Source organism: Physeter macrocephalus, chromosome 21 (genome assembly GCF_002837175.3).
Source record: "Physeter macrocephalus isolate SW-GA chromosome 21, ASM283717v5, whole genome shotgun sequence".
Lineage (NCBI taxonomy): Eukaryota > Metazoa > Chordata > Mammalia > Artiodactyla > Physeteridae > Physeter > Physeter macrocephalus.
The window spans coordinates 14462535-14486588 of NC_041234.1; the positions used below are offsets into that span (position 1 = coordinate 14462535).

The 24054-nt window shown below is 38.6% G+C and overlaps 1 protein-coding gene across 7 annotated transcripts in view; it reads left to right on the forward strand.

Moving 5' to 3' along the window:
• The window catches only part of GK (glycerol kinase), a 69236-nt gene that overhangs the window by 24457 nt on the left and 20725 nt on the right, over nucleotides 1–24054 (forward strand). For 2 of the 7 annotated variants that reach the window (XM_028482635.2, XM_055081809.1), the window contains exons 5-14: nucleotides 3819–3902; nucleotides 7250–7326; nucleotides 9451–9588; nucleotides 11675–11784; nucleotides 12249–12315; nucleotides 13446–13463; nucleotides 15161–15196; nucleotides 15569–15636; nucleotides 20018–20060; nucleotides 20538–20618. In XM_028482635.2, coding sequence (XP_028338436.1) covers nucleotides 3819–3902; nucleotides 7250–7326; nucleotides 9451–9588; nucleotides 11675–11784; nucleotides 12249–12315; nucleotides 13446–13463; nucleotides 15161–15196; nucleotides 15569–15636; nucleotides 20018–20060; nucleotides 20538–20618 — 722 coding nt within the window. The remainder of the gene's footprint in view (nucleotides 1–3818; nucleotides 3903–7249; nucleotides 7327–9450; nucleotides 9589–11674; nucleotides 11785–12248; nucleotides 12316–13445; nucleotides 13464–15160; nucleotides 15197–15568; nucleotides 15637–20017; nucleotides 20061–20537; nucleotides 20619–24054) is intronic. The other 5 variants (XM_007108470.1, XM_055081810.1, XM_007108471.3 and 2 more) reach the window with 3 other exon arrangements.

Here is a 24054-nt window from a genome sequence, read left to right on the forward strand (position 1 = left end):
CTTTTTTTATATCAGAGCCTGTGGGTTTTCTACTTTTCCCCTCTCTCTCTCTCTCTCTCTCTCTCTCTGTATTCTTTGTCTTTTTTTATATCAGAGCCTGTGGGTTTTCTACTTTTCCCCTCTCTCTCTCTCTCTCTCTCTGTCTCTCTGTATGTTTTCTTCCTTCCTTGTCCCTCTCTCTTGTAAATCTCTGTCACTGAATGCCTATCCTGCTCCTCTTCATTCTTCTCTCTTTACTTAGTAAATTATATAACTGATGAGCAGTATTTGTTATAGACAAGCAAATGAGAGGGGCAGTCTACATTTTTTAAATTGCCTTTTGTGTCGCCATTTTTATGGCTCGGAGTCCTCGATAAGCAATCCACTCACTCACCCCCAGTACAGTAACAGAGAGGAGAATTTCAGGGGCCTGTTAGTGGACATGAAATAAGCTAGGTGAAGAAGTTGAAGACTGAGAAAGGCTATTTGTTCTTCCTCGCAATAAAGGTGTATTTGTTTACTGACATCTTTTATAATGGTATGCTTATGAGAGTAGAGGTGGCCTGTTTTAGAAGTTTCATATTGTTTTAGAATTCATGTGTTACTTCTGTGATAGACAAGGTGAACACTGGTGTGGTATCTGAGATATAGGTAAAATGCATCCATGCTTCCCAGTTACTGTGCCATGATGCAGCCATTTACCATCATGGCCTCACAGGTGGATTGCAGCAGCTTTGTGACCCTGGATCTGAATGAAGCAGGCCTTTGACTTCTCTCCCCTACCTTTAGTTTTCCCCATCCCTCTGGCACTTTTTTCTCTCCCTCTTAGCATTATCTTCATCACTGTTTTCCAAAGAATTCCCTCCACCCCACTCTCCACCTTTTTCTAAGCCTTTTCCTTCCAAAACCAACTCTTTTTTAGTGGTCTACAGTCCTTGCTATCTTCTAAGTAGTGTTGAAAAGAAGGTTTGGGTTTACAAATGCACCATAGACTAAATTGATAAAGAAGCACAAAACTACACAGGTGGTTCAGATGTTGAGTGGGGGAAGGCTTGAATCAATTGATATTTAGTGTGTTCATATTCACATTTCACTAATGTTACCAGTGAAACGTTCTGGCCTAACTAGGATGGCCCAGCTCTTTCCCCTCTTCTTGTCCAGGTTTCGTCGCTCACTATTGAAGTTGACTGGTGTACACGGCAAGCCTAGTGCAATATGACCCTCATTTCGATAGCTTTCTGTAGAGCACAATTCATGATTTAATATAAAAATATTATTCGTAGTAGAGACTAATATCCAGGAAGGCAAGAGTCACTAATTTTGAGTGACTATGGTATACTTAGTATACTTTAGTACAGTATACTTTACTATACAAAAGAGAACTTTAGTATACTAAAGAAAACCACCAACAAAATCATGTGTGTCTGAGTCATTATTCCTTATTTAGATGGGATTGCAAACATTTTTTTTTAAGATATTGGATTTAAAGTTCCCTATGACACATAACTCTTTATGCAGAGTATGGCAGTTTTAAACATTGGTTATCCTCTTTGCGTTTTTAAATTTTTACATGCTAGTTAACCCTGGGCCAGTGATTAAACCTGGTTAGTCATCTGCTGAGATCTGAAGGAACATTGAGCTCAATTCTTCTATCTTTTCTGGAACTGGGTTCTGTTTCAGAGTATCAGCATGAAAGAAAACCATAGATGGCAAACCACCTAAAACTCCTAAGCATGCTTGGCCTTGAACAACAAAGGTGTGGTTTTGTTTTGTATTGTTTTGCTATGGAAGGGAGCAGATTTTTTACTTTTGTAAAATCTAGAGTATTCAGCCCTATCACGATCCACTTATTTTTCATTTTTTCAAGTCTCTTTATTACATGGTTCTTTGAATGCCTTACATCTCCTTCAATCCTGGATAAAGAAATACTGCCATATTTTGCAGTGATTGAATTCCTGAACTCTGGCCAGTTTAAATAAAAAGGAACTAAATTAGAGTTCAACTGTGAGGTATTTTTTCATGTTCTATTTAAGATTATGACTTCATCCTGACTGTAACTATATCGTAGAGATTTCATTCTGGATTCAGACTCTTCCATTTACTACCATTCTGTGCCTGTTGCCTCAACAGTTAAGCTGGAGAAACTAAAAGTATGGATCTCATAAACTTGAGGTGAAGATTAATGAGTTAATACATGTAGGACACTTAAAACAGTGCCTAGCAGACTATAAGCCTTCAGTAAGTGTTCAGAACATGGCCACTGTTCTGAATTAGATGATAGCCTTTTCAGTCCAGGAATGCCAGATGAAATGGCTGATTTATATACAACAGGTGTTCTTAGGGAAAATGCAGAGCTTACCTGGGGCCGCACACACTCATGTCAGCCATTGGCATTTTGGCATTTATACACCTAAGAGCTGAAATAGGTTTCAGCCCCCAAAGTTTGACATGCATGTTTTAATTCACCCTCCTCCCCAACTCTCCACGTTTCTTTCAGCCCCACCTGATTTCTGGAAATGTCATCAGGTGAGGGACAGCCTCTTTCCCTTTGCAAATGACCTCTTACCCAGCTTAATTAATAGCTTAACTTTTGGCTAGTGGTAACACATAGCAATTAAATCTGGTTTACTAGATGTAATGTCTACTGTGGGCCAAACGACCAGATAACACTTTGTATAACTGTCAGCAGTCCTTGCTTAGGGTGTGTTCCAAAACCTGAAGCCTTACCTTCATCTCCCTTTCTGTCAGGCCAGTAGCACCTCATAGCAAACCATCCAGAGGAGGTATATTATTTGCCTTTGCTTCTAGTCAACTGAAAATAATTTAGTTTATCTTTAGTGTGTTTGCTTATTTTTTTTTCCTTAGGTATATTTCCCTTCTATTGTTATGACTAACCAAAACTGATGCAAATTTCTAAATATTCTAAAAATGATTTCTTCCTCTACGCTGTCACTACATCACTAAACTAACCTTGGTCTGTGGGCTTTGAGGCAACTGCATTTTTCTTCACTCTTAAAACTTTGTTTTCAGAACAAACTAAATCCACCAGACATATATTGGATGTGACTTTATTTAATACAAATAAAAATTTCAGATCACCCAAGTTGGGTTTTTTTAACCTATTCACTTGGTGGTCTGAACCATTTAAATCCAATTTATTTGGTCTAAGTGAGGGACATGCGTTCTAGAAACAGGCTGTATGGTGTTCTGGACTCTATTTTCCTTTTTCTGATGTTTTTCCGAATCACTTTGGAACTTAGCAATTCCCTGTGTCCTTTAGGTATGCTGTTGCTTTTTGTGGAGATGAACTTCATCTCCTGCCACCCTACCAGGGAAGTGCTTTCCTGGAGCTGTGCCTTCCCAAAGCCACCCATTTATGTCTTTCTGAAGGTGACCCCAGCAGAGATTGTAGCACTGCTACAATGCTAATGCTCCTTAGCGTTCCTTTCAGAAGTCCCTTAGGGATGCACTCTCTCACTGCATCACATAGCCTTTCAATTCAGTGGCTGGGTGAAAGTCAACTGAGCCCCTTTCCTAACTAGGACGCAGATTTGTGACAAGGTAGGGAAGAGTCATCCTGAACAAGAAGCAGCTATTTACCTGGTCTTTGTCCAAACGGAAATGCTATTGAACCAGAAACTCTGACTGGACTGCCTCTGTTCCCCTTCTACTCCATGTCTCTTCCTTCTCTTTTTCTACGCTTAAATGTGTAGGAAAATGTTCATCCTGATGAACTTGCCCATGTGATCTACCATTTCCTAAATGGTCAGCAAGAAAACGCAAACCTTGAACCTGGCCATCTCTAGCATGAATTGCCATTATTTCTTCTAACGCTCCAGCTGCTCCAGTTTCTCCTGGCCCTTCAGATCCAGTTGCCGTTGTTGCCTCTGGCTCTTCAGTTCCAGCTGCTGGCGCTTCCTCAGGTATTGGTGCTCGGGCCCTTGCTCGCGTCCCGGCCTTCCAACTGAGACACATTGGGGGAAATTGACTGCTGCTGCTGGATCTGGATCTGGCACTTCTTTTGATTGTTCTCGGAAATTATCTCCACGAGGGGCTTAGTCCTCCAGCTTGGGGTCTTCTCTTTGGCTTTTGGTTTCTTATTTTGCAAATGTAATTCTGCCAACTTCGCTTCTTTAATGAGTTGTCTACTTGTTTTTGTTCTTAATTCAGTTAATTTTGAGCATTTGTGAATTGCTTAGTAGTATACCGACCACTGACATTTTTCGCTTTGGCAGTTTTACTAATTCATTCCATGTATTCTAATTGCTTTAAACTCTTGGGTTATAAAAACAAAGTAAAAATTATGCCAGCCTTCTGTGATCATGGAATAATGGAAGGAGAGGGACTTTTGAGACCATCTAGTCCAAACTGCCTTATTTTATATTCTGGAAACCCAGGCCATGAAGGGTAGCATGACTTGCTTGGGTCACATAGCTTGTTGGTGGCAAAGCCAGAAGATGTAGATTTCACCTCCAGTGTTTTGACTCTTTTTGGTGAGGGCTTCATTCTGCAGATACCACTGTGACTACTTGGAAGCTTTCAAGTGAGGAGTGTAGTGCCCAATTTCTTAAGTAGTCCTTGTCAAGGAGCAGTAGAATCACAGAGCCCCTGGGACTCAGAGAGCCACTTGATCATCAGTTTGTCTTTAGTTTTGTTTTTAAATTGATGATCGAAACAAATTCAGTATCCTAAAGAACATGCCCTAAAAAAGAGGTTCTCAAGCTTTAGTATAACACTGAATAACACAGGTAGAAAGACTCAGGCCTTCCTTGCCTGGACTTGCAACCAGAATCCTACAATGTAGGGACCGGGATGTGTGATTTCAAAGTTTTCCAGTTGTTTCTGGTGTGCTTCTGGATCAGAACCACTGATGTTGAGTCTTAAACCACTGCAGTGTTTCTTAAAGGGGAGGGGCATCTATTTAAAAGGTATATTTCTGGGCCCCCTCCCCAGACCTACTATCCAAGAATTTCTGGGAGTGGGGTTTATCTTTAAGCTCCCTAGTGATTTCTATGTCCATTTAAATATCGAAAAATGCTGATCTGGAAGGTTTTGAGTCAGTAAACAAAAAGCCTAGATTAGTGGTTTTCACGTCCCTTGGTAAGACATAGATTTTACCTCATGATTCAACAAGCCAGCATAACTAAAACAAAGTTTCACAGGTCAATATTTATCCTACCGAGTTCAGTGAATGCTGACATTTTCCATCCTAATACATCTTATTTCATTTTTGTAAAGTAGGTAATGGAAACTACTAATACACTGATTTTTAAACCCCTAGCCCACTGTAGTTTCAAACACTTGAGGATTGAGATGTGCTGTTAATTCTACCTGTCATAGGTTTAAAAATTTTCTCTCGACCTCCTCTACTTTTCCCAAGTCCTCTGGTTAAGCCTTTAACACCTGCTAGGGTTGCTTGCCTATGAGGAAGGTCCACCTTTGTCACAGTTGCACAACACTGCCACTGTGTACAAAGCAGATTTCCCTTGTTCCCTGGCCATCGGAGACCTTGCCAACTCCACAATGCTGCTGCTAATGGCTGCATCAATCACAGGGCAAGTAATAGGAAACTGAACCCCAAGTAAGTGAAGTTATAAGGGGAAAAAAAGGAATTCTACAAGTAGCTTAGTTCAGGTGCCGTTTGATTCTCAAGTCAGACAGTATCGCCTGGATCCCCCGCAAGTCTGTCTCTTCTGGGTTGGCTCCAGACGTGGCCGATTCAGCTCTCTATTCAAGAGGGCAGCAGGCCCAGCTACACACTCCCAAGCTGAGCTGAGAACAGGGACTCTTGCAGACTGAGCACAAATCTCAGTTGGGCTGATTCGACCACATCAGAGCACATCAGAGGCTGATTTGCTCCTCTCCTGAACCGCTCACTAGGGACACGATACTGGACCTGGGGGTAGGGTTGAATCTCAGGCCGAGGATGAGGGAGAGTTGACTTCCTAAAGAGAATTAAAGATACAGCTCCCAGCAGCAAGAGGAATGGATGCTGGGCAGCAAATGCAGATGTCATCGCTAGGCTATGTATTCCCATAGTCCTCCTCTTTGTGTCCTGTTTCCTTGGTTACGATGAGCCTTGTTTTCTTAAAGTTTTCCCCACCTTTGGAAAGCAATATAGTGTCCTAAAGCCCCTGATTTAATTCTTATGCAAAGTAGCCACTGTCAAAATCAAGCACAGGCAAGCCCTCAAGGGAAATGATGCTTTAAGTAATTAAAAAGAATTGGTTAAAATTCAGGACAGGAAATAACTGGTTTTTAAATGAAGAGAAAGGAATAGTACAGTTAAGGATGAGCCAAACTAGACAGTAACTGCCAGCATTCACACGTGTAGTGGGCAAGCATGCATAATCTTCCTGGTACCCTTTGAATAAACTGTGTTTTTAGGAGGCATCTGAGCACAGTCAGTGCCTAAAAATACTGAGTGACCACTCACAGATTAAAAGTTATGAAAGTTAAGTACAAACCTGAAATCTGACAAATAAAGCTCAGCTGATCCTGTTGTTTACCCTTTGCAATTGTTCTATATACTATTTAATGCATTCTCTTTCTCAAGCCTTCTATTATAAAGCAGAACAGAACTTTCTACTGGGGGATCAGAAAGTGGATGATAGTTATTTAGTGAAAACAACATTGATCTGTTAAAATGGAGAGTTTTTTACAATCTAGCATGGAGAAAGAATGGTGACCTTTAAATAATTCTTGTAGCGATTCTGGATTCTAGCCTACTTTGAAAGAGTTTGATGTAAATAAGCATTTTGTACATAAGCGACTGAATCTTATTTTTTTCCCCCTCTATAATAGTATCAGGTTCTCTACTTTGTCACAAACTGCTACCAAGTTTTTCTAAGGTACATGCTTTATACATGGTACAGTGATCCTGGGCTGTGCATTTTGCCCTGGCAACTAGCCTGCCTAGCATTTAGATTTTCTCTGCACTCATGTATGCATAGAAAATCCATATCCAAAACAATTCTTTCATTTTTTTCTATAAAAATGGATACAAAATCAGCACCCGAAGGTACGTATTGTTCTCCTAACTTGGCCTGTAATTTTGCATAAAAGCTTCAAATTCTCCCTCATAAATTTATTCTCTCTTCTAACAATATGCCCATTCATTTCTAATTTTCTAATTTCTGTCTTTTGAAAGCCGTACCATTTTAATTGCTTATGGAAACTAATCAGTCTCCTATCCTTGACAGTGATTTCATTAAGATCTGATTTTTTTAAATGAAGTTTTTCATATATATTATTGTATTTTGGTCTATAGTGTGGCTTGACCTAAGAACCCAGTCTACCGTTGAGAGTCTTAGTAAAAGAATTCCAGGAAATAATAACTTTGTCAAGGTAAGAGATCTCTTCAAAAGTATACTGTAAAAATGCTTGTTCAACAAAAAAAGTTTGGAGATTTCACCAGGCCTTACATCTTATTGCACAATAGTTATTTGATACAATTGATAGACTATTTCTCCACAGATAATTACCTTTCTATCTTCCTTGCCCTGTGGTGGATTGGAGGAATAATATTCCAAGGTAAATAGGCTGGAGGGGATAATAAGGTGTCCCAGTGGCTTAAACCGTACTCCTCACGGAGTGTTTCCTATAACTCAATCGTGCTTTCCAAATCCTTCTCTCTCTCTCTTTTTTTTTTTAACTGTCCATCAAAGAAAGTTCTGCATGCTTTTTAGTTTTTAGGCATCTGGATTCAGGGAGAGAAACTAGAAGACACTCCAGCCTTCACTTGAACTCCTCTTCCACTTTCTTCGTATGAAGAAGCCAATAAAAAATGCCTAATTTTCAGTCCTTATATAGATCTCTCTTCAGATAAATGAAGGGAGAGAAAATTTTTGAAACAGGTGAGGTACTTTTCTTAGCAAGGTCAAGGCCAATTTCTCCTACTGTCCAAAGGGAAATTCCTTTTTTTTTTCTTTCTTTCTTTTTTTTTTTTTTTTTTTTTTTTTTGGTTTATTCCCTTTATATTTGTCAGTGGGACTCTTAAATGGCAGTTTCTTGTGGTTCTTGGTTCTGAAGCTAGTGCTCAAATCCCATTAATTGCAGCAATCTAACAAACCATCCCCCTACCGTTACCCACCCAAATAACCTCAGTCTTGTCCTGAGTATACCCTCACCCATTTCCTATTCCGTTCTCTTGGCCAACCTGCCCAGCCTTCACGCCTACCTCCAGCTGCACTTTGTTTCAAGGGGTGCATGTTTTTCTCTCCAAAGCCATTTTAGGCAACTTTTGAACACCTTCTACTTAAATCATGAAAATAAGATATTTATATGCTACCTCACTATTTGGTTTGTGGGATGACCCTTGGTCCTTCAAATCAAAGAAGCATATTCCCATATGTTATTTCCTTTTATTATTTTTGAGCATAGATCTTTGTTTTCTAGGAAAGCTAGAAAACTGTGAGTTAAGATTCTTAACTCACAAGGTTGCATTAAAGTGTTAAATCCTTTGGTTTGAGCTTTTTTTATTAAACATATCCATGGGAGATGAGAAGGAAAAGGGATCACTTTGTGTAGTTGGGTGATAAATGAGGATAGGGATCAAGAAGGGGAAGATAGTTGCATTATTTTGATGTATGTATTTTCTTAACCACTTTCACCAGCCCTTATAAATATAGTGTTTAATATACTAACAAAAATGAATTGGACCTGATCCATTCTCAAGGAAGACTGATAAGCCCATGTTTCGTTTTTACCCTTTAACCTTTATTCAATTCACCCTCCCTTTGTTCAATCTATTTGCTGAATTTAGGCAACTACTTTCTTTTATATATATATATACTATTTTTTTTAGTTTATTGAGGTAACATTGGTTTGTAACATCATGTAAGTTTCATGTATACAACATTATATTTCGACTGGCAACTACTTTCTTAAATAGAACAACTTTGTGTTGCTTTAATCTGGCGTGTCTTTGAGCTCTACTTTATTCTCCACCAGTTTTATGTTATTTGAATATGTGTGTTGAATACGTATTTATTAGATTTTTTACACACATAAATATATTGTTAAGGCTTATATGTTTTAAAACAATCTTCTGGTTGTGGTCATTAGTTTATGAATTGATATAATCTCTGATTTTCAATAGTTTAAATGTCACTTTCATGGAATATAAAATAAAAAGCAGAGTTTTGGGCTAGCTTCTGTATGTAATCCTAACTCATCACAAAAGTTAACTCTATGTCTTAACTATCTAGATTTCAGGGCATGTGTCATTTAATTTTCTCTTTAACCTTGCTACGTGGATGCTTTTTGAACTGCAAACATACCACTCTGATCTTTGTTCATGAACATGCTTTCCTGTGCCATGAGATAGGAAAAGTATTTTTATCCATAATACTGTAGGATTGCCTTTAGGGCCGTTGAATATTTTGTGATTTATTGAGTTTTTTGATTTGGTGTTTTATTTTAAGCTGTTATGAATTTAATTTCCTGGCTGAATTTCATAACTGTTTTTAGTCCAAGACAGGCCTTCCACTTAGCACTTATTTCAGTGCAGTGAAACTTCGTTGGCTCCTTGACAATGTGAGAAAAGTTCAAAAGGCAGTTGAAGAAGATAGAGCTCTTTTTGGGACCGTTGATTCATGGCTTATTTGGGTATGTTTAAATATCATGTGTGTGTGGAGAAAATTTTTAAACTGCCTATCTTTTTTCTACAAAGAGTTTCAAACTTTTTAGTTGGCAGCATCATTAAGAAAAGCCATTCAAGAAACAGCAGAACAGTTCAGCCTCCATTTGAGAGGCATTTTTGCCTGCTGCTTCTTGATTTTTTCTTGCCTTATTTCAGCAAAAATGGAGGATGATTACCAAAACCACATCTCACGTCTATTACCTTTAGAATAACTAAGGCAATTAGCAATTAGTAAATTTAAGTAGGCTTTATCTGCTACCTATCATACAGTCCCTTGCTATGTGCAGGGGCTTGGTTCTAGGACCCGCCGTGGATAGTTAGCTGTCTGTATCTGCGGATCATGTAGTACTGTATTATTTATTTTTAAAATCCACGTATAAGTGCACCTGCACAATTCAAATCTGTGTTGCTCAAGGGTCAACTGTACTTCTTTTCCACTAGCCATTTCTTAGAAGAAATTTATTTATTTCTTCTATTTTCTACTATTTAACATGATAAAACACCTAGGCTACGTTTGAACATTTGCTTTCAACATCACACAGCTGACTTTTACTTAAGTCACAATATGAAAAATCATAGTGGATATTTCGGATATATAATCTTTTTGCCTAAGCTGAACATGGATGAGTAGAAACAAACATTTCCCAGATATCTATATATCTTGAAAGTCCATGTTCGTTCTCTTCGTTCTCTCTCCTCTCTCTCTCTCTGTCTCTCTCTCTCTCTTTCTCTGTTATTTGTATTAAGGGCATTTTCAAATACACCCAAAAAGTGGAGGGAATAGTGTCATCAACCTCTAGAACAATGAGTCAGCTACAATAATCAGCTGTGGCCAAACTTGGTTCAACTGTACTCACTCTTTCTCCCCATGGATAATTTAAAGCAAATGCCAGACATATAATTTCATTTGTAAACACTTCTCTAAGTATGTGATTATCTTTTCCAACATTCAGGGGAGCTTCAAGGGAACACTGCCCCTATTCTCACTTGCCAGATCCACAGAGCAGATCTTTCAAACCCCCTATCAGGAAGTGGCGCCTTCTCCAGCCCTCCCTGTGCTTGGCCAGGGCATGCTGTGCATTGTGGTCATGGCCAGCAGTTTTCATACGTGTCGGTCCCAGTTGAAATAATTCTGAAAATAATTCTCACAATTGTCTGGAGCCAGACTAAGACAAGATGTGGAACTGTGAGCTGCAGGAGACTTGAGGGAGCACATTCGGCTGCACCCCCTGCATGATGCCGTTTCTCCACTTTTGTTCCTTTCTTACTTCTCATTGCTTCTACATAAAAGGAAGCAGCAGTCCTTGCAGTTCAGGTACAAGAGTATTAACATTAGAGAGTTTAAAACTCTGCTTTCAGGATATGTGCTTGGGTCACTGCAGGCACAACCCAGTGAGAATTGTTATTCCAAAACGTGGACGCACGAACACACACACACACACACGCAACAAGAACAACAACAGCAACACAGGGTTCAGTAAGATCCTAAGAGGCAGGCATTTCAATGTGTTTTACTTTGCCAAATTTAATAAGGCTCTGCATCTTCCAAAGATAAGAGGATGAAAACAAAAACTGAATTTTTTCTTTAACCGTCAGTTAGCTAGAACTGCTGTCCAGTATGGTAGCCACTTAGCCACATATGGCTATTGAGCACTTGAAATGTGGCGGGTCTGAATTGAGATATGCATGAGTGTAAAATATACACTGTATTTCGAAGAGTTAGTACAAAAAATAGAAGGTAAAATGTCTCAGTAATAATTTTTTATATTGAAAGGATATTCTGGATTAAATAAAATATATAGTATTATTAATTTCACCTGCTTCTTTATATTATTTAAATGTAGCTACTAGAAAATATTCAAGTACATATGTGGCTCAGTGTGGTTCAATTACATTATATTTCTATTGGACACTGCTGAAAACTTAAAAATTAAGTAATTGAAATGTTCCATTCTCCCGCCTTATGTGCTCTGCAACTGATTATGGCACTTGACAAAGTGTAAATTAAATTGCACATAAGTACAGATTTAACGTCCTTTTCATTCTGTCCAGAGCTTGACAGGAGGAGCCAGTGGAGGTGTCCATTGTACAGATGTAACAAATGCAAGCAGGACGATGCTTTTCAACATCCATTCTTTGGAATGGGATAAAGAGCTCTGCGAGTGAGTTGTGTTTTGTCCTAAGAATAGTTTTCCAAGTGTGTTGCCTATTTATAACCTAAATCTTACTATTTTCAGATGTCAGTGGAGCACCAAACTTTAACTGTTGATATTTCAACTACAATATACAAGTCTATGTTGTATATTCTTTTAAAACAGACTATTAGTACATATATAATAAATAGGCCAAATTAAGTAATTGTCTTGATTATTTTTCAAGGAAAATTAGGTTCCTCTATAAAAGTACTTTGGTTTTTGTGTGCTTTTTTTTTTTGTATTGATTTGTTTGTATAAAGTTAGAGTGTTAAATACCCAAGCATACTGCTGGCTTATTTATTTGTTACTATTTAATTGTACACTCAAATACGTTCATTTTTAATTGTTGTTTACATGCCTTTAAATTCATATAAATGTTTCTAGATGTTTATTTAAAATAGTTTTATATACCCAATCTTTTTGTTCTTTAGATTTTTTGAAATTCCAATGAAAATTCTTCCAAATGTCCGGAGTTCTTCTGAGATCTATGGCCTAATGGTAAAAAATAATAATAATAATAATAATAATAATTTTTATCTTAAAAAAGGCTTTACTATTCAGAATTCCAAAGTCAATTGTGTTACGTTTTATATTTTGAGACCTGTACATTTTGTGAATGTTGGCAGTATGTAAAATAAGAATTTAGTGTTGTTTAAATAGTTTTATAACTTAAAATTCTTGAGTCCTTCTTACCAGTTTATATTTTATATAAACTTTATATAAAACTGTATATAAAAACTTTATCTATTATAAACTTTATTGGCTTTTCTTTGAGTATTTTAAAGTATTTTTAATGAGATAATCTAACTACAGAGGGTGGTAAGGGAATGTTTGAGCCGGTTTATTCTTTTAATCCAAATAACTGTTTAGTAGTTGTGATGCCTGCTTTTAATTTATGGGAAGGTCTCTTCACATTTTAGTGGTGTTCTTTTTCCTGTTGAATCTCCTTTAATGGCCAAACCATGTCTCATATTAGATTCTTTGTCAGCCTGAGCAAAACTTTAGCAAAGAAACTGAAAGCAAAGAGCCTGTTCTGATTTGTGATTGCTGATTAAACTGGTTTCCATCATGGACATTTTTACTGTTGCTTTCATTGAAACCCACAGAAAAAGTAGTCTAAGCAAAAAGTACACTTAGAATCACTGAGTATCTCTGATTACACATCAGGGATGAAAACCTCTAGGAGCATTTGAACTGGTGTTTAAGCTCAAAAACTAGAATTTATGGTAAAGATTAAGAAAAGTCTTAGATTAATTGCCAAAAAATAATGTTTTGACATTTCATGAAAAACATTAGAAACTCTACTTATAGACTTAATAATAATAGGGTAGAACACTAAGTGTTCTGGATAAAGCTTAAGCAAGAATTCTTAAATGTTTCATTTATAATAAAGCCCTTTAAGGCAAAATGGAATTTTTTAAGGGAAGCATAGTCGTTGCTTATCTACAATTTAAAAGTGCTTTGATAATTTCATAACTACCTATAAACTGACTTGGGTCAGAGAAAAAAAAAACTATTCTTGAGAAACAGTTTCAGAGGATGGTTAAAAAAACATTTAACTGGCCTAGTTTTCTCTTGCATTTAAAATATTATGCTTCTGTCCCCCTCTCTCCCCTTGCTGACTATAGAAAATCTCTCATAGTCTGGTGAGTAGGTTGCCCACCAATTATGCTACCCATTCATTTGGAAAAGATACAGTGCATTTCCATTTAGTTTTAGATAAGCAGAAGTCCATTTACTAAGTAGATTAATCTAGAACCTTCCATGACCCTCCAAATTATTATAAGCTCTAGTCAAGCTTTAGGTATTTTTAAAATGTAACCTTATTTATTTTTAAGTCTTCCATAAGGCTGAGGAAGACTAAGGTAGTTTTCTGGAATGAGAAATTCTGATGGTCCCTATTACAAAGTACAGTTGTGATGTGCTTTGGGCTTTAGCACAATAGGGAAATTAGGTGTAGTTTTTAGATGTCCTAAACATATATCTTAAATGATATCTTGCCCAACCTTTCAGACCAGTTAGTTGGAAATGCACTGTCACTTTTTCTGCATGCTTCACCAGAGGATATTCCCAGGAATCCTCCGGAGACCCCCCTCCCTGTGAAGAAAAAAGAGCGCTTTCCGTGCCTGACTGCACATAGTAGATTCTGCTGGTAGTCTGATAATAACTTCAATAGTATAAGCAAAGACTTCTTTCAGTATTTAAATACATTAAGATATCTAGTCTATAGGTTTCCTGATTCACTTTCAGCCCTTCACTTATTATCCAGGTTCAGATTTTCTAAGAATTTATACAGTAAATAAAAGACAAGTCTTGGATTAACCCAAAAGCATGAAAGAAGTAAAATGTTATCCACTAGCTAGAGGGTATTTTTTATTTTGTAAAGGGTTTCCACACATATGCTATTATTTCCTCATCATAGCCATGTGAGGTGGCTTCTGTTCTTGCACTCACTGTCACAGATAGGGAACCCGAAGCTCCCAGAGGCCAGGAGATGGGCTTACAAATGGCAGACTGAGGGGTCGGGCAAAAGCTTTCGTTTGGTGCTCTTCCTAATACATCACAGGTACTTCAGGGATCATATTCCTTTCCCCTAATTCCTTAATATCAGTACAAATTGCTTTGTATTAGTGTAAGTTGTTTGTTTGTTTCTTTTTCACAATTAAGTTGGGTAAAGTCCACAGACAGTCACTTAAATCTCATTTTTTTCCCTAGAATGCTGGCCATACTTGATCAAAGTCAAAACCACTATTCATGGCATAAATTAACTCTTGCTTATCAAAACTTGAAGAATGATGTTGGCTATGAACAAATAATACCCACTACCTGAACCCTCTCTTGTTTCTTACTTATCTTCAGAGCAGTTTGGGTAGGAAGAACTGTTGGTAAAATACAGCCTTCCAAAACAAACATGTTCTGCGCTGGTTTAATAGCTATTTATATGTTCATTTTAAAGGATGTGTTAGTCTTTTCTTAGTAACAACAATAATAGCAAAGAGCTAATGGCCTTTGGCATGCATATAAGCCCAGGCCCATTTTGTAGATAAATAAATTGAGGCATAGAGAAGTTTCAGCGGCCTGCTCAGTGACTAACTAACTAACCAGGAGTAGAACCCGCGTCTCCTGACTCTCAGTCCAGTGTTTCACGTCCATGTCTCTTCTTGTCATTCTAGGAATATTTCTAGTATCTCTCTCTCTGAACCACTCATGTAGTTGAAACACTTGCTTTGTCTTGTCTGCCCACATGCTCTGGCATGTTGCTATTCGTGTTCATTCCTGTTGCAGTTATGTTAGTAGAGCCAAATTTGTGATTATTCATAATCCTTTTTTAAAATTTTATTAGAAAGCTGGGGCCTTGGAAGGTGTACCAATATCTGGGGTAAGTTTCATCACCAAACATCTCCCTGCTACCCACCCCCTTCCATGTTATGGCTTTCCTTAATCAATCTTCCTCCTTCCTTAACTATGGAAAATAAGTAAGAGCAGCAGAATTGGCTAATTCTTGTTTCACTGTGACACAGTGTAGGCTATTGAGAATTTTTTCTGAATAAATTAATTCTAACTCTCGCTTCCTGTACCTGTTTGCAGTGTTAACACATGGGAAAATGGCCAAATGGAGGCAATGCAAAGAACATAAGACAATTCATTCCTTCGTAAATAAAGAGGGGAAAATAAATCTTATGGCTCTCCTAGAAAGGAAATGAACAATATTGTCTTAGTCAGTGTTCTTTATTGTCATGTATACTTCCAGTGTTTGGGGGACCAATCTGCTGCATTGGTGGGACAAATGTGCTTCCAGGATGGACAAGCCAAAAACACGTGAGTTTTAAGAAACAGACCTGAAAACCAGTGGTGTTTTGTTTGTTTTTCCCTTTGGTGTTTTGAATGAGGAAATGCTTTTGAAGTTCATCCAGGCTGAAAATTAATAGCTTAAGAGTTCCAGTAGAGATATATATATATATATATATATATATACTTTTCGCCATTTGTTTTTCTTCATCTCCTTCACATAGAATTCACTATGCCATATGTAAGCAAACTGATGAGGCTTGTGAAAACCTTAATTTATAAAATTCAGTACCTTTTCCATCCAAAAACTAAATGTTGGTTTAAAGTATTCTTGCCTCGGGACTTCCCTGGCGGTCCAGCGGTTAAGACTCTGAGCTTCCACTTCCAATTTTCAACATGGTGTTCCTGCCCTAGACTTTCTCACTAATTATAAAGTCATATTTTTGTGGGATTTTCAATGTTATTTCCCTGGCACTGTGCTTTCTCCCCGCCATCTGGAGTTTCTCCTTCGACAAGAAGCAGGTGCGTTTTTCTCCTAATCTCATCTTCTTACTACTCATACATGCAGTCCGTAACAAGCTCCATATTTAAGAATGATAAGATTACTCCCACTTTAGGCTGAGAAAGATTCTCAGAGAGGTTAAGCTAGTAAGTGGGAGCAGCAGTCTTTGCACCCAGATCCAGCTGCTTCAATTTAGCCGGGGTACTTTACCTCTGTACTTTACTGTCCTCCGTGTGGAAAAGAGTGCCATAGACCTGGCAGGAGACTATCTGCGTTTAAGCGTTTTTTTTTTCTTGAGGATTTTCTAATTCTCTCACTAATGTTAACTTCAGTGGTTACGTTCTTCTTTTGTCAATAATGGAATGTCTTGACGTTTTAGATTAAGTGTTCTTGTACTCTAGTAGGGTCAGAAGTCCTCATGCAAAAGTGTGGCATTATTTGTGTGAGAGTTTTTTTGGGAGGGAAGATGGGAAAATTCTTTGCAGGTCATGGTATCCTGCGGTCACCATCAAGGAGTGTTTGAGTCAGCGTGCGTCTGGAAACATATTCTTTGAATTCTGGGTCCCAGGTAGCTGAGTCAGGAGTCAGAGAAACGATAGAAATGGTAGAAAAGTAAGCTGTCCCCTCCGCCCCCTTCTTTCGTCCTCTGCTAGATACCCTAATGCTAGTAAATCAGATGCTATCTCTCTTTGTCAAGTACCTAACACTACAGAGCACATGGGAGGAGCCCAATAAAGTTGCCAGGTTTTCCCTCTCGTTATACTCCCCTCCCCCTTAAGCATTATCAGCCAAGTCCCGAAATGATGCGTTTAAGTTAGGGAGGGCTTGCTGAGTACCTCTGCAGCCATTGCAGCTTGGCAGAGGGGAATAATAGCAAATTGTAAGATCTCTGGGCTCATGTTTCTCTTCCTGAGGGGAAAGAACACAAATATACAGTTTGTCATATTATAAATCAGAACTTATGTGCCATAAAAAACTTGGAAGTACTGCTGTTGGGTTTCAAAGGGAGGGGAGAAAAATCACAAAAGATTGTTAGTAATGAGATGTTTTGAAGACTGAGCAATATTGGTGAACGTGTGGAACACTGAACCAAGATGCAAACAGGGAAATGGAAGACTTTATATAGAGAATGTGGAGAACATTTGGGTAGGGAAGTGGTTGTGGGAAAATAAGGCTAGGGTGGCGGTGTGAAACCCTAAACTTCAGACTGAGGATTTTTTTCTTGAAGGCAGTGGAACACTTCTGAAGGTTTGTGGGCTGGTGTTCAGAGATGACTGGAGCTGTTCATTAATGAAATGGCAGTCCTGGGTTAAAGTGGGGAGAGACTAGAGGCAAAGAGGACATGGAGGAGGCCATCATGGCATCTCAGTAACAAGGACAAGGACTAAGAAGGATGAGGACTGAGGGAGACGTGGGTGGATGTCCATGGCGCTACAGAGGGACAAGAGACAGGAAGCAGGTATGGAGTCTAGTCCCCTGGGCCCAGTGGTTAGATTTAGCCAAAGTAGCAAATGGGTCCAAGTAGAAGAATTTCTGTTTGGGACACGTTGGCAGTACTGGTAGACTGTACATTACACACATACGGTAATGGGGAATGAATTCAGTATAAAAGTAAGGGATTTTGAATTGCCCATATTTAGAGGTGATTTTTGAAGCAATAAGCAGAGATACAATTACCAAGAAAAAGTATATAGGTAGAGGAGATATTTAGAAGAAGGAAGAGATGAAGGGATGTAGAATTCAGACAAATAGAATGTAGTTAGTCATTAAAGTGGAGATCCAATGTAGAGCTGTTTAAGAGAGGGGCTTGGTCAGCAGTGCAAAATAGTACAAATAGGTCATGGAGGCTGAGAAAGAGAACAGACCACTGTACATAGAAATCAGGTCTTCAGTGGTGACCTCCAAGAAGGAAGTTTTAGTAGAATGCTCAAGATGGAAGCCAGGTTGCAAGTGGTCAAAAGAGATGCGGGTAGGTAGAGAATAGAGACAGCAAGACAGAATGTGCTTTGCAAAAAGGCAACTATTCAGGAACGGGAAGTGAAGTACGTAGTTCGTTAGGTTAACAGGATCATGCCAAGTTTGGGGAATTTTGTTTGTGTTTTTAAGTTAAGTTTGTGTTTTAAGTGCCTCCTCTCCCCAGAGGCCCTAAGTGTAATAGGGGAGACCTTCTGCCTCTTTCACAGCTTCGGCCAGGGCCACTTACACTCCCCCCTGTGTGCCATCTTTGTTAGGCCCACTTCTCCATGGAGAACAGCAAACAACCTTTACCTTTCCAGAGCTTAGAAAAGTCAGACGTCTTTCTGGGATGTTGGAGGAAGGATTGGTAGACCATATAAATGCTGAAAACCCCATGTAGGTTTGATGACTGGGAAGAAAACAATAATAAAATTTAAGAGGAAAATAATTGCCTGTACACTGTTTTGAAAGCTGTGGCCCAAATGTAGCAAGGAGGTCTCTTCATATGTTGATAATGCTCATTAATTTCTTATCAAGTATATACAAACTTAAGAATTCACTTTTATTAAGTACCTTGAGCCTCTGTGCCAATTTCATACTTTAAGACTTGTACACTACCATTCAGTATACAGAGTGTTTATATGGGGACTAAATCAGTACAGATTTCTCCTTTAAATAGTGTGGAACAGAAAATTAACTTCCACTTTTACGAATATTTATTAAAGGAGATTAACTTAAAATATATAGCTTTTTCAGCATCACAGAAGTAAAAAGGCGTAGCGATTTACGTGTTTGAATTCGTAAATATATTATTACCCGTACCTAGTGTTAATTGAGTGGTATCTTTGAAAACTTAGATATCCATGAATCCCATGCAGGCCGACAATCAAGCAGAAGAGATAGACGGTCTTGGGCTAATGCTTATTCACAACAGTGGTGCCTGGAAAAATGTTTATCAGAAAAAATTGCCCTGGCTTTCTATTTGCTCCACAAGACAAACACAGCTGATGGGGTCTGTTGGCTTGGCACTGACTGGTAGCAGCATCTGCTGAGACCCTGCTGCCTACCCCTAGGCTGAGCGTTCCCCCTTCTCCCACCTACCCTAATGAATGTCGCAGAGCACGGCAGCAAGGCCCGTGGGGAGGGAATCCCAAACAGGGCAGGACAGCTGTGGAGAGCCAAGGATGATAGTCACAGCCAACTCATTTGAAAACTGTTGCCATGTGACCCTTACTGATATCAGTTTGGGCTGCTTATCTGCCTGGCACAAGTCAAAACCACTCACTCATGTCCAAGCGCCAGATTTCTTGCAGAGTCCGAAGCTTTTGCTGATAAGGCTGTCACAAAATAAATTCAGTTCTTCCACGGCAGCTGTGTTATGTGCTGGCTATGACTCTCCCACCAGTGTTAGTAGAACTCCCTGTCGTGCACAGAGAATGGGGAAAGTAGACCAGCAATAGCTTTTCCCTCTGGGCCCCTCCTTTTCCCAAAGTCCACCTACACTTTCCTGTACCCTGGACCTACCCCCTTCTCCATGCCAGAAGTTTATGACTGTGCTAATGATGGAGCTAGGCTGGCCCGCCCGATTGCTGAATGCCTGTTAGTCATGATGCTTCACTCCATGGGGATTAGTAGCAATGTAAGTGTGACAGAATTTAGGATTTATTGTAACTCAGTGCTATTTTATAAACATGGCCGTGGGCTATGACTAAGTGCCAAATACTATACTTGCATTTTTCCATTAGGATTTCGCTAAGTACATTTTCTTCTAGACTGTTCTTTAAAACATTATTCCAAAGAGTCTGTGATGTTTGTTAGCTTTTAGAACTTTTCTAAAACTTTAATATAAATTACTTTTATTGTTCTAAGTTAAATGTTAGTTTTGTATTATTAATGTTTCATCATTTACTTTTAATAAAATTGTCCTACTGTTCATTCTTCCCCCAACTATAGGTATGGAACAGGCTGTTTCTTACTATGTAATACAGGCCGTAAGGTTGGTTTTTTTCAAATTAAAAGATTAGTGAAAGTCTTCTTTAACTTCATATAAATAATACTTGAGCATAATTTGCTATTAAGTTACTTTTGAGTCAGGAGCTTTTATTTAATTTTTATCAGGGTTTAATTTAGAGCTCAGTAAAAATGATGAAAATCACTACATTTGAATGGTTCTTGTAAGAACCATTTTAGGTTCTTTGAATTTTACATGTGTGTTTTTAATCGTGTTAGTGGGATATCTATACTAGGACCTTGTCAGATTCTTACTGCAAATCTAATTTGGAATGAGGGATAAACTTTTTGTACTATTTAAGTGTAGTGTTCTTAATACTGGTAATTTTGACTTTTAAGATCTATTTTCTAAATTGTTCTATTTATTGAATTATGTTGTAACTAGATCATTTTTGCTTTAAAAATATTCTAATGCTGTCTTTTTGTTTTCCTGACTAATGAAATCTTGTTCTCTTTCCTACAGTGTGTATTTTCTGAACATGGCCTTCTGACCACAGTGGCTTACAAACTCGGCAGAGACAAACCAGTGTATTATGCGTTAGAAGTAAGTACATTTCATTCAGTATAGATAATGTGACAAACATTCAAAGCTAATGAAAACCACAGTGTTGTCTGTAAGGATGAGAAGCAATTCCTCATCTGTTACAATTTTATAATGACATCGCAACAATTCAGTCACATCTTTATTTTTATTATTTATTTATTTATTGTTGGCTGCATCGGGTCTTCGTTGCTGTGCGCAGGCTTTCTCTGGTTGCAGCGAGTGGGGGGCTACTCTTTGTTGTGGTGCGCGGGCTTCTCATTGCGGTGGCTTCTCTTGTTGTGGAGCACGGGCTCTAGGCGCACGGGCTTCAGTAGTTGTGGCACACAGGCTCAGTAGTTGTGGCACACGGGCTCAGTAGTTGTGGCGCACGGGCTCAGTAGTTGTGGTGCATGGGCTTAGTTGCTCTGCGGCATGTGGGATCTTCCCGGACCAGGGATCAAACCCGTGTCCCCTGCACTGGCAGGCGAATTCTCAACCACTGCGCCACCAGGGAAGTCCCCAGTCACATCTTTAGGCTCCACTTCCAATTCTAGTTCTCTTGCTATTTCTAGTTACTTCCTAGAAGTAGTGTTGAACCTCTCAAAGTCATCCATGAGGGTTGGAATGAACTTCTTCTAAACTCCTGTTAATGTTGTAATCTTGACCTCTTCCCATGAATCACAAATGTTCTTAATGGCATCTAGAATGGTGAATCCTTTCTAGTAGGTTTTCAGTATACTTTGCCCAGAATAGATCCATCAAAGGAATCACTATCTATGGCAGCTCTAGCCATACAAGATGTATTTCTTAAACAATAAGACTCGAAATTCAAAATGACTCCTTGATCTATGGGCTACAGAATGTATGTTGCATTAGCAGGCAGGAAAACAACACGAGTCTCATTGTATGTCTCCATCAGAGCTCTTGTGTGACCAGGTGCATTGTCAATGAGTGGTCATATTTTGGAGGGAATCCTCTTCTGAGCATTAGGTCTCCACAGAGGGTTTTAAATATTCAGTAAATCAAGTTGTGAACAGATGTGCTGTCATCCAGGCTTTCTTGTTCCATTTATAGAGCACAGGCAGAGTAGATTTTGCATAATTCTTAAGGACCCTAGGATTTTCAGAATGGTTAAATGAGCATTGGCTTCATCTTAAAGTCACCAGTTGCGTCAGCCCCTAACAAGAGAGTCAGCCTGTCCTCTGAAGCTTTGAAGCCAGGCATTGACTTATCTTCTCTAGCTATGAGAGTTTCAGATATATCTTCTTCCAGTATAAGGCTGTTTCATCTACATTGAAAATCTGTTGTTTAGTGTGGCCACCTTCATTAATGAAGGTGTCTTAGCTAGATCTTCTGAATTACTTGCTGTGGCCTCTACATCAGCACTTGCTGCTTTACCTTGTACTTTTATGTTACAGAGACAGTTTCTTTCCTTAAACTTCATGAACCAACCTCTGCTAGTTCCAAACATTTTTTCTGAAGCTTCCTAACGTCTCTCAGCCTTCATAGAATTAGAGTTAGGGCCTTGCTCTGGTTTAGGCTTTGGCTTAAGGGAATGTTGTAGCTGGTTTGATCTTCTATCCAGACCACTCAAACTTTCTCCATATCAGCAACAAGGCTATTTCACTTCTTTATCATTTGTGTGTTCACTGGAGTAGCACTTTTAATTTACTTCAGGAACTTTTCCTTTGCATTCACAACTTGGCTAACCATTTGGAGCAAGAGGCCTAGCTTTCAGCCTATCTCAGCTTTAGACGTTCCTTCCTCACTAAGGTTAATTATTTCTATCTAGCTTTTGATTTAAAGTGAGAGACATGTGACTTTTCCTTTCACTTGAACACTTAGAGGCCATTGCAGGGTTATTAATTGGCCTAATTTCATTATTGTTCTGTCTCAGGGAATAGGGAGGCCTGAGGAGAGGGAGAGAGATGGGGAACGGCCACTTGGTGGAGCAGTCAGAACATACACATTTGTCATTAAGTTCGCTGTCTTATATAGGCACCCCAAAACAATTAAAATAGCAACACCCAAAATCACTGATCACAGATCACCTTAAATAGCTATAATAATAAAAGTTTGAAAAAATGCGAGAATTACCAAAATGTGCCACAGAAACACAAAGTGAGCAAATGCTATTAGAAAAATGGCACCAATAGACTTGCTCTGTGCAGGGTTACCACAAAACCTTCGATTTGTAAAAAACAGTACCTGTGAAGCACAATAAAATGAGGTCTCCCCACTGTGGGATTTGTACCTCCGTGACCATAAACACTGTTTCTGCTACTCTAGCCTGAGTGTTCATTAATTTAGTCTGATAACCCCATCATATCACTGGCTCCAGGAGCATTTATTAAATATCTAGCTCTTTTTCAAATGAATTATTATCAAGCCAAGTCGATGCCATTTTGTATTTGCACAGACGATCTTTTGTTAATCTAAATTGAGGTCTTTGTTTCTTCCTGTTAAATTTCAGGATAGTGATTTCAGCCTGTTCTGACACAGTCTGAATGCTTTTTCACTCTTCACACTGTCCCTCTTCCAGTTTTGTCTCATCTGGAGATTTAACTCATAAGCTTTATGATTTCGTTTTGATTCATGTAATTTTTTTTTTAGTTTCATAGAATTTTAAAGCAGAGAGGGGCAGTAGATTAGATGACAACAGGCTTTGCTACACCCTGCTATCCGCTTGTTTTATACATGAAGAAGACAAGTGAAATTGGAGTCATTTGGCCAAGATAGCTTTACAGCTAGTAAGTAGCCAATCCTCGATGCAAATCCCGGTTATTGGGCATCAAAGTCTAGATGCCTAGGCCGCTCCACTGTGCCATCTCCTTCGTTGTAAATCTGAGTATTCAGGGCTCCGGTCTACCAAGTCCAGTGTTCTTTTCACTGCATCTCCCATATGTCACACCCTTCTACTAACCTAGCAACTTGGCCACAGCACACACACATTAGTATATTAACAACAATAGATAGAATCTTTTTTCTTTTCCGAATTCTTTTCAGTTAACAAACATTTTGTAAAATTAAGAAACTCAAAAAAGAGTGCAGAGAATGAAGCTAGGTGGGTAAAACTGTTTCTCAGCGAAGTCATGCAAATTCCACCTGGTCACACTGCTTCGTTTTTGGGTAAAGTGCTTACAAAGCAGATATTTAATACCCATTTCTTTCATTTGACAGATTGTTGTTAGGCTTGGCAATCTGAGGTGTTCAAAATGTAACTTTCTACCCTTTTTGAAGACTGACACTATTAACTACCCCTCTTAGTTTTTAGTCTTCTTTCATTCTCCCTCCGCTGATTTGGAAGCAACATAACGCATTTCTCATTTTTTGTTGTTGTTTTGGGGTTTTGGGGTAGTACCTTCAAAATAATAACTATATATTTTTCTAAGAGTGCTTATAATTGTTTAGTATTTTTAATAACCACCCAACCATGATGAGGACCTTGAATGCTTTA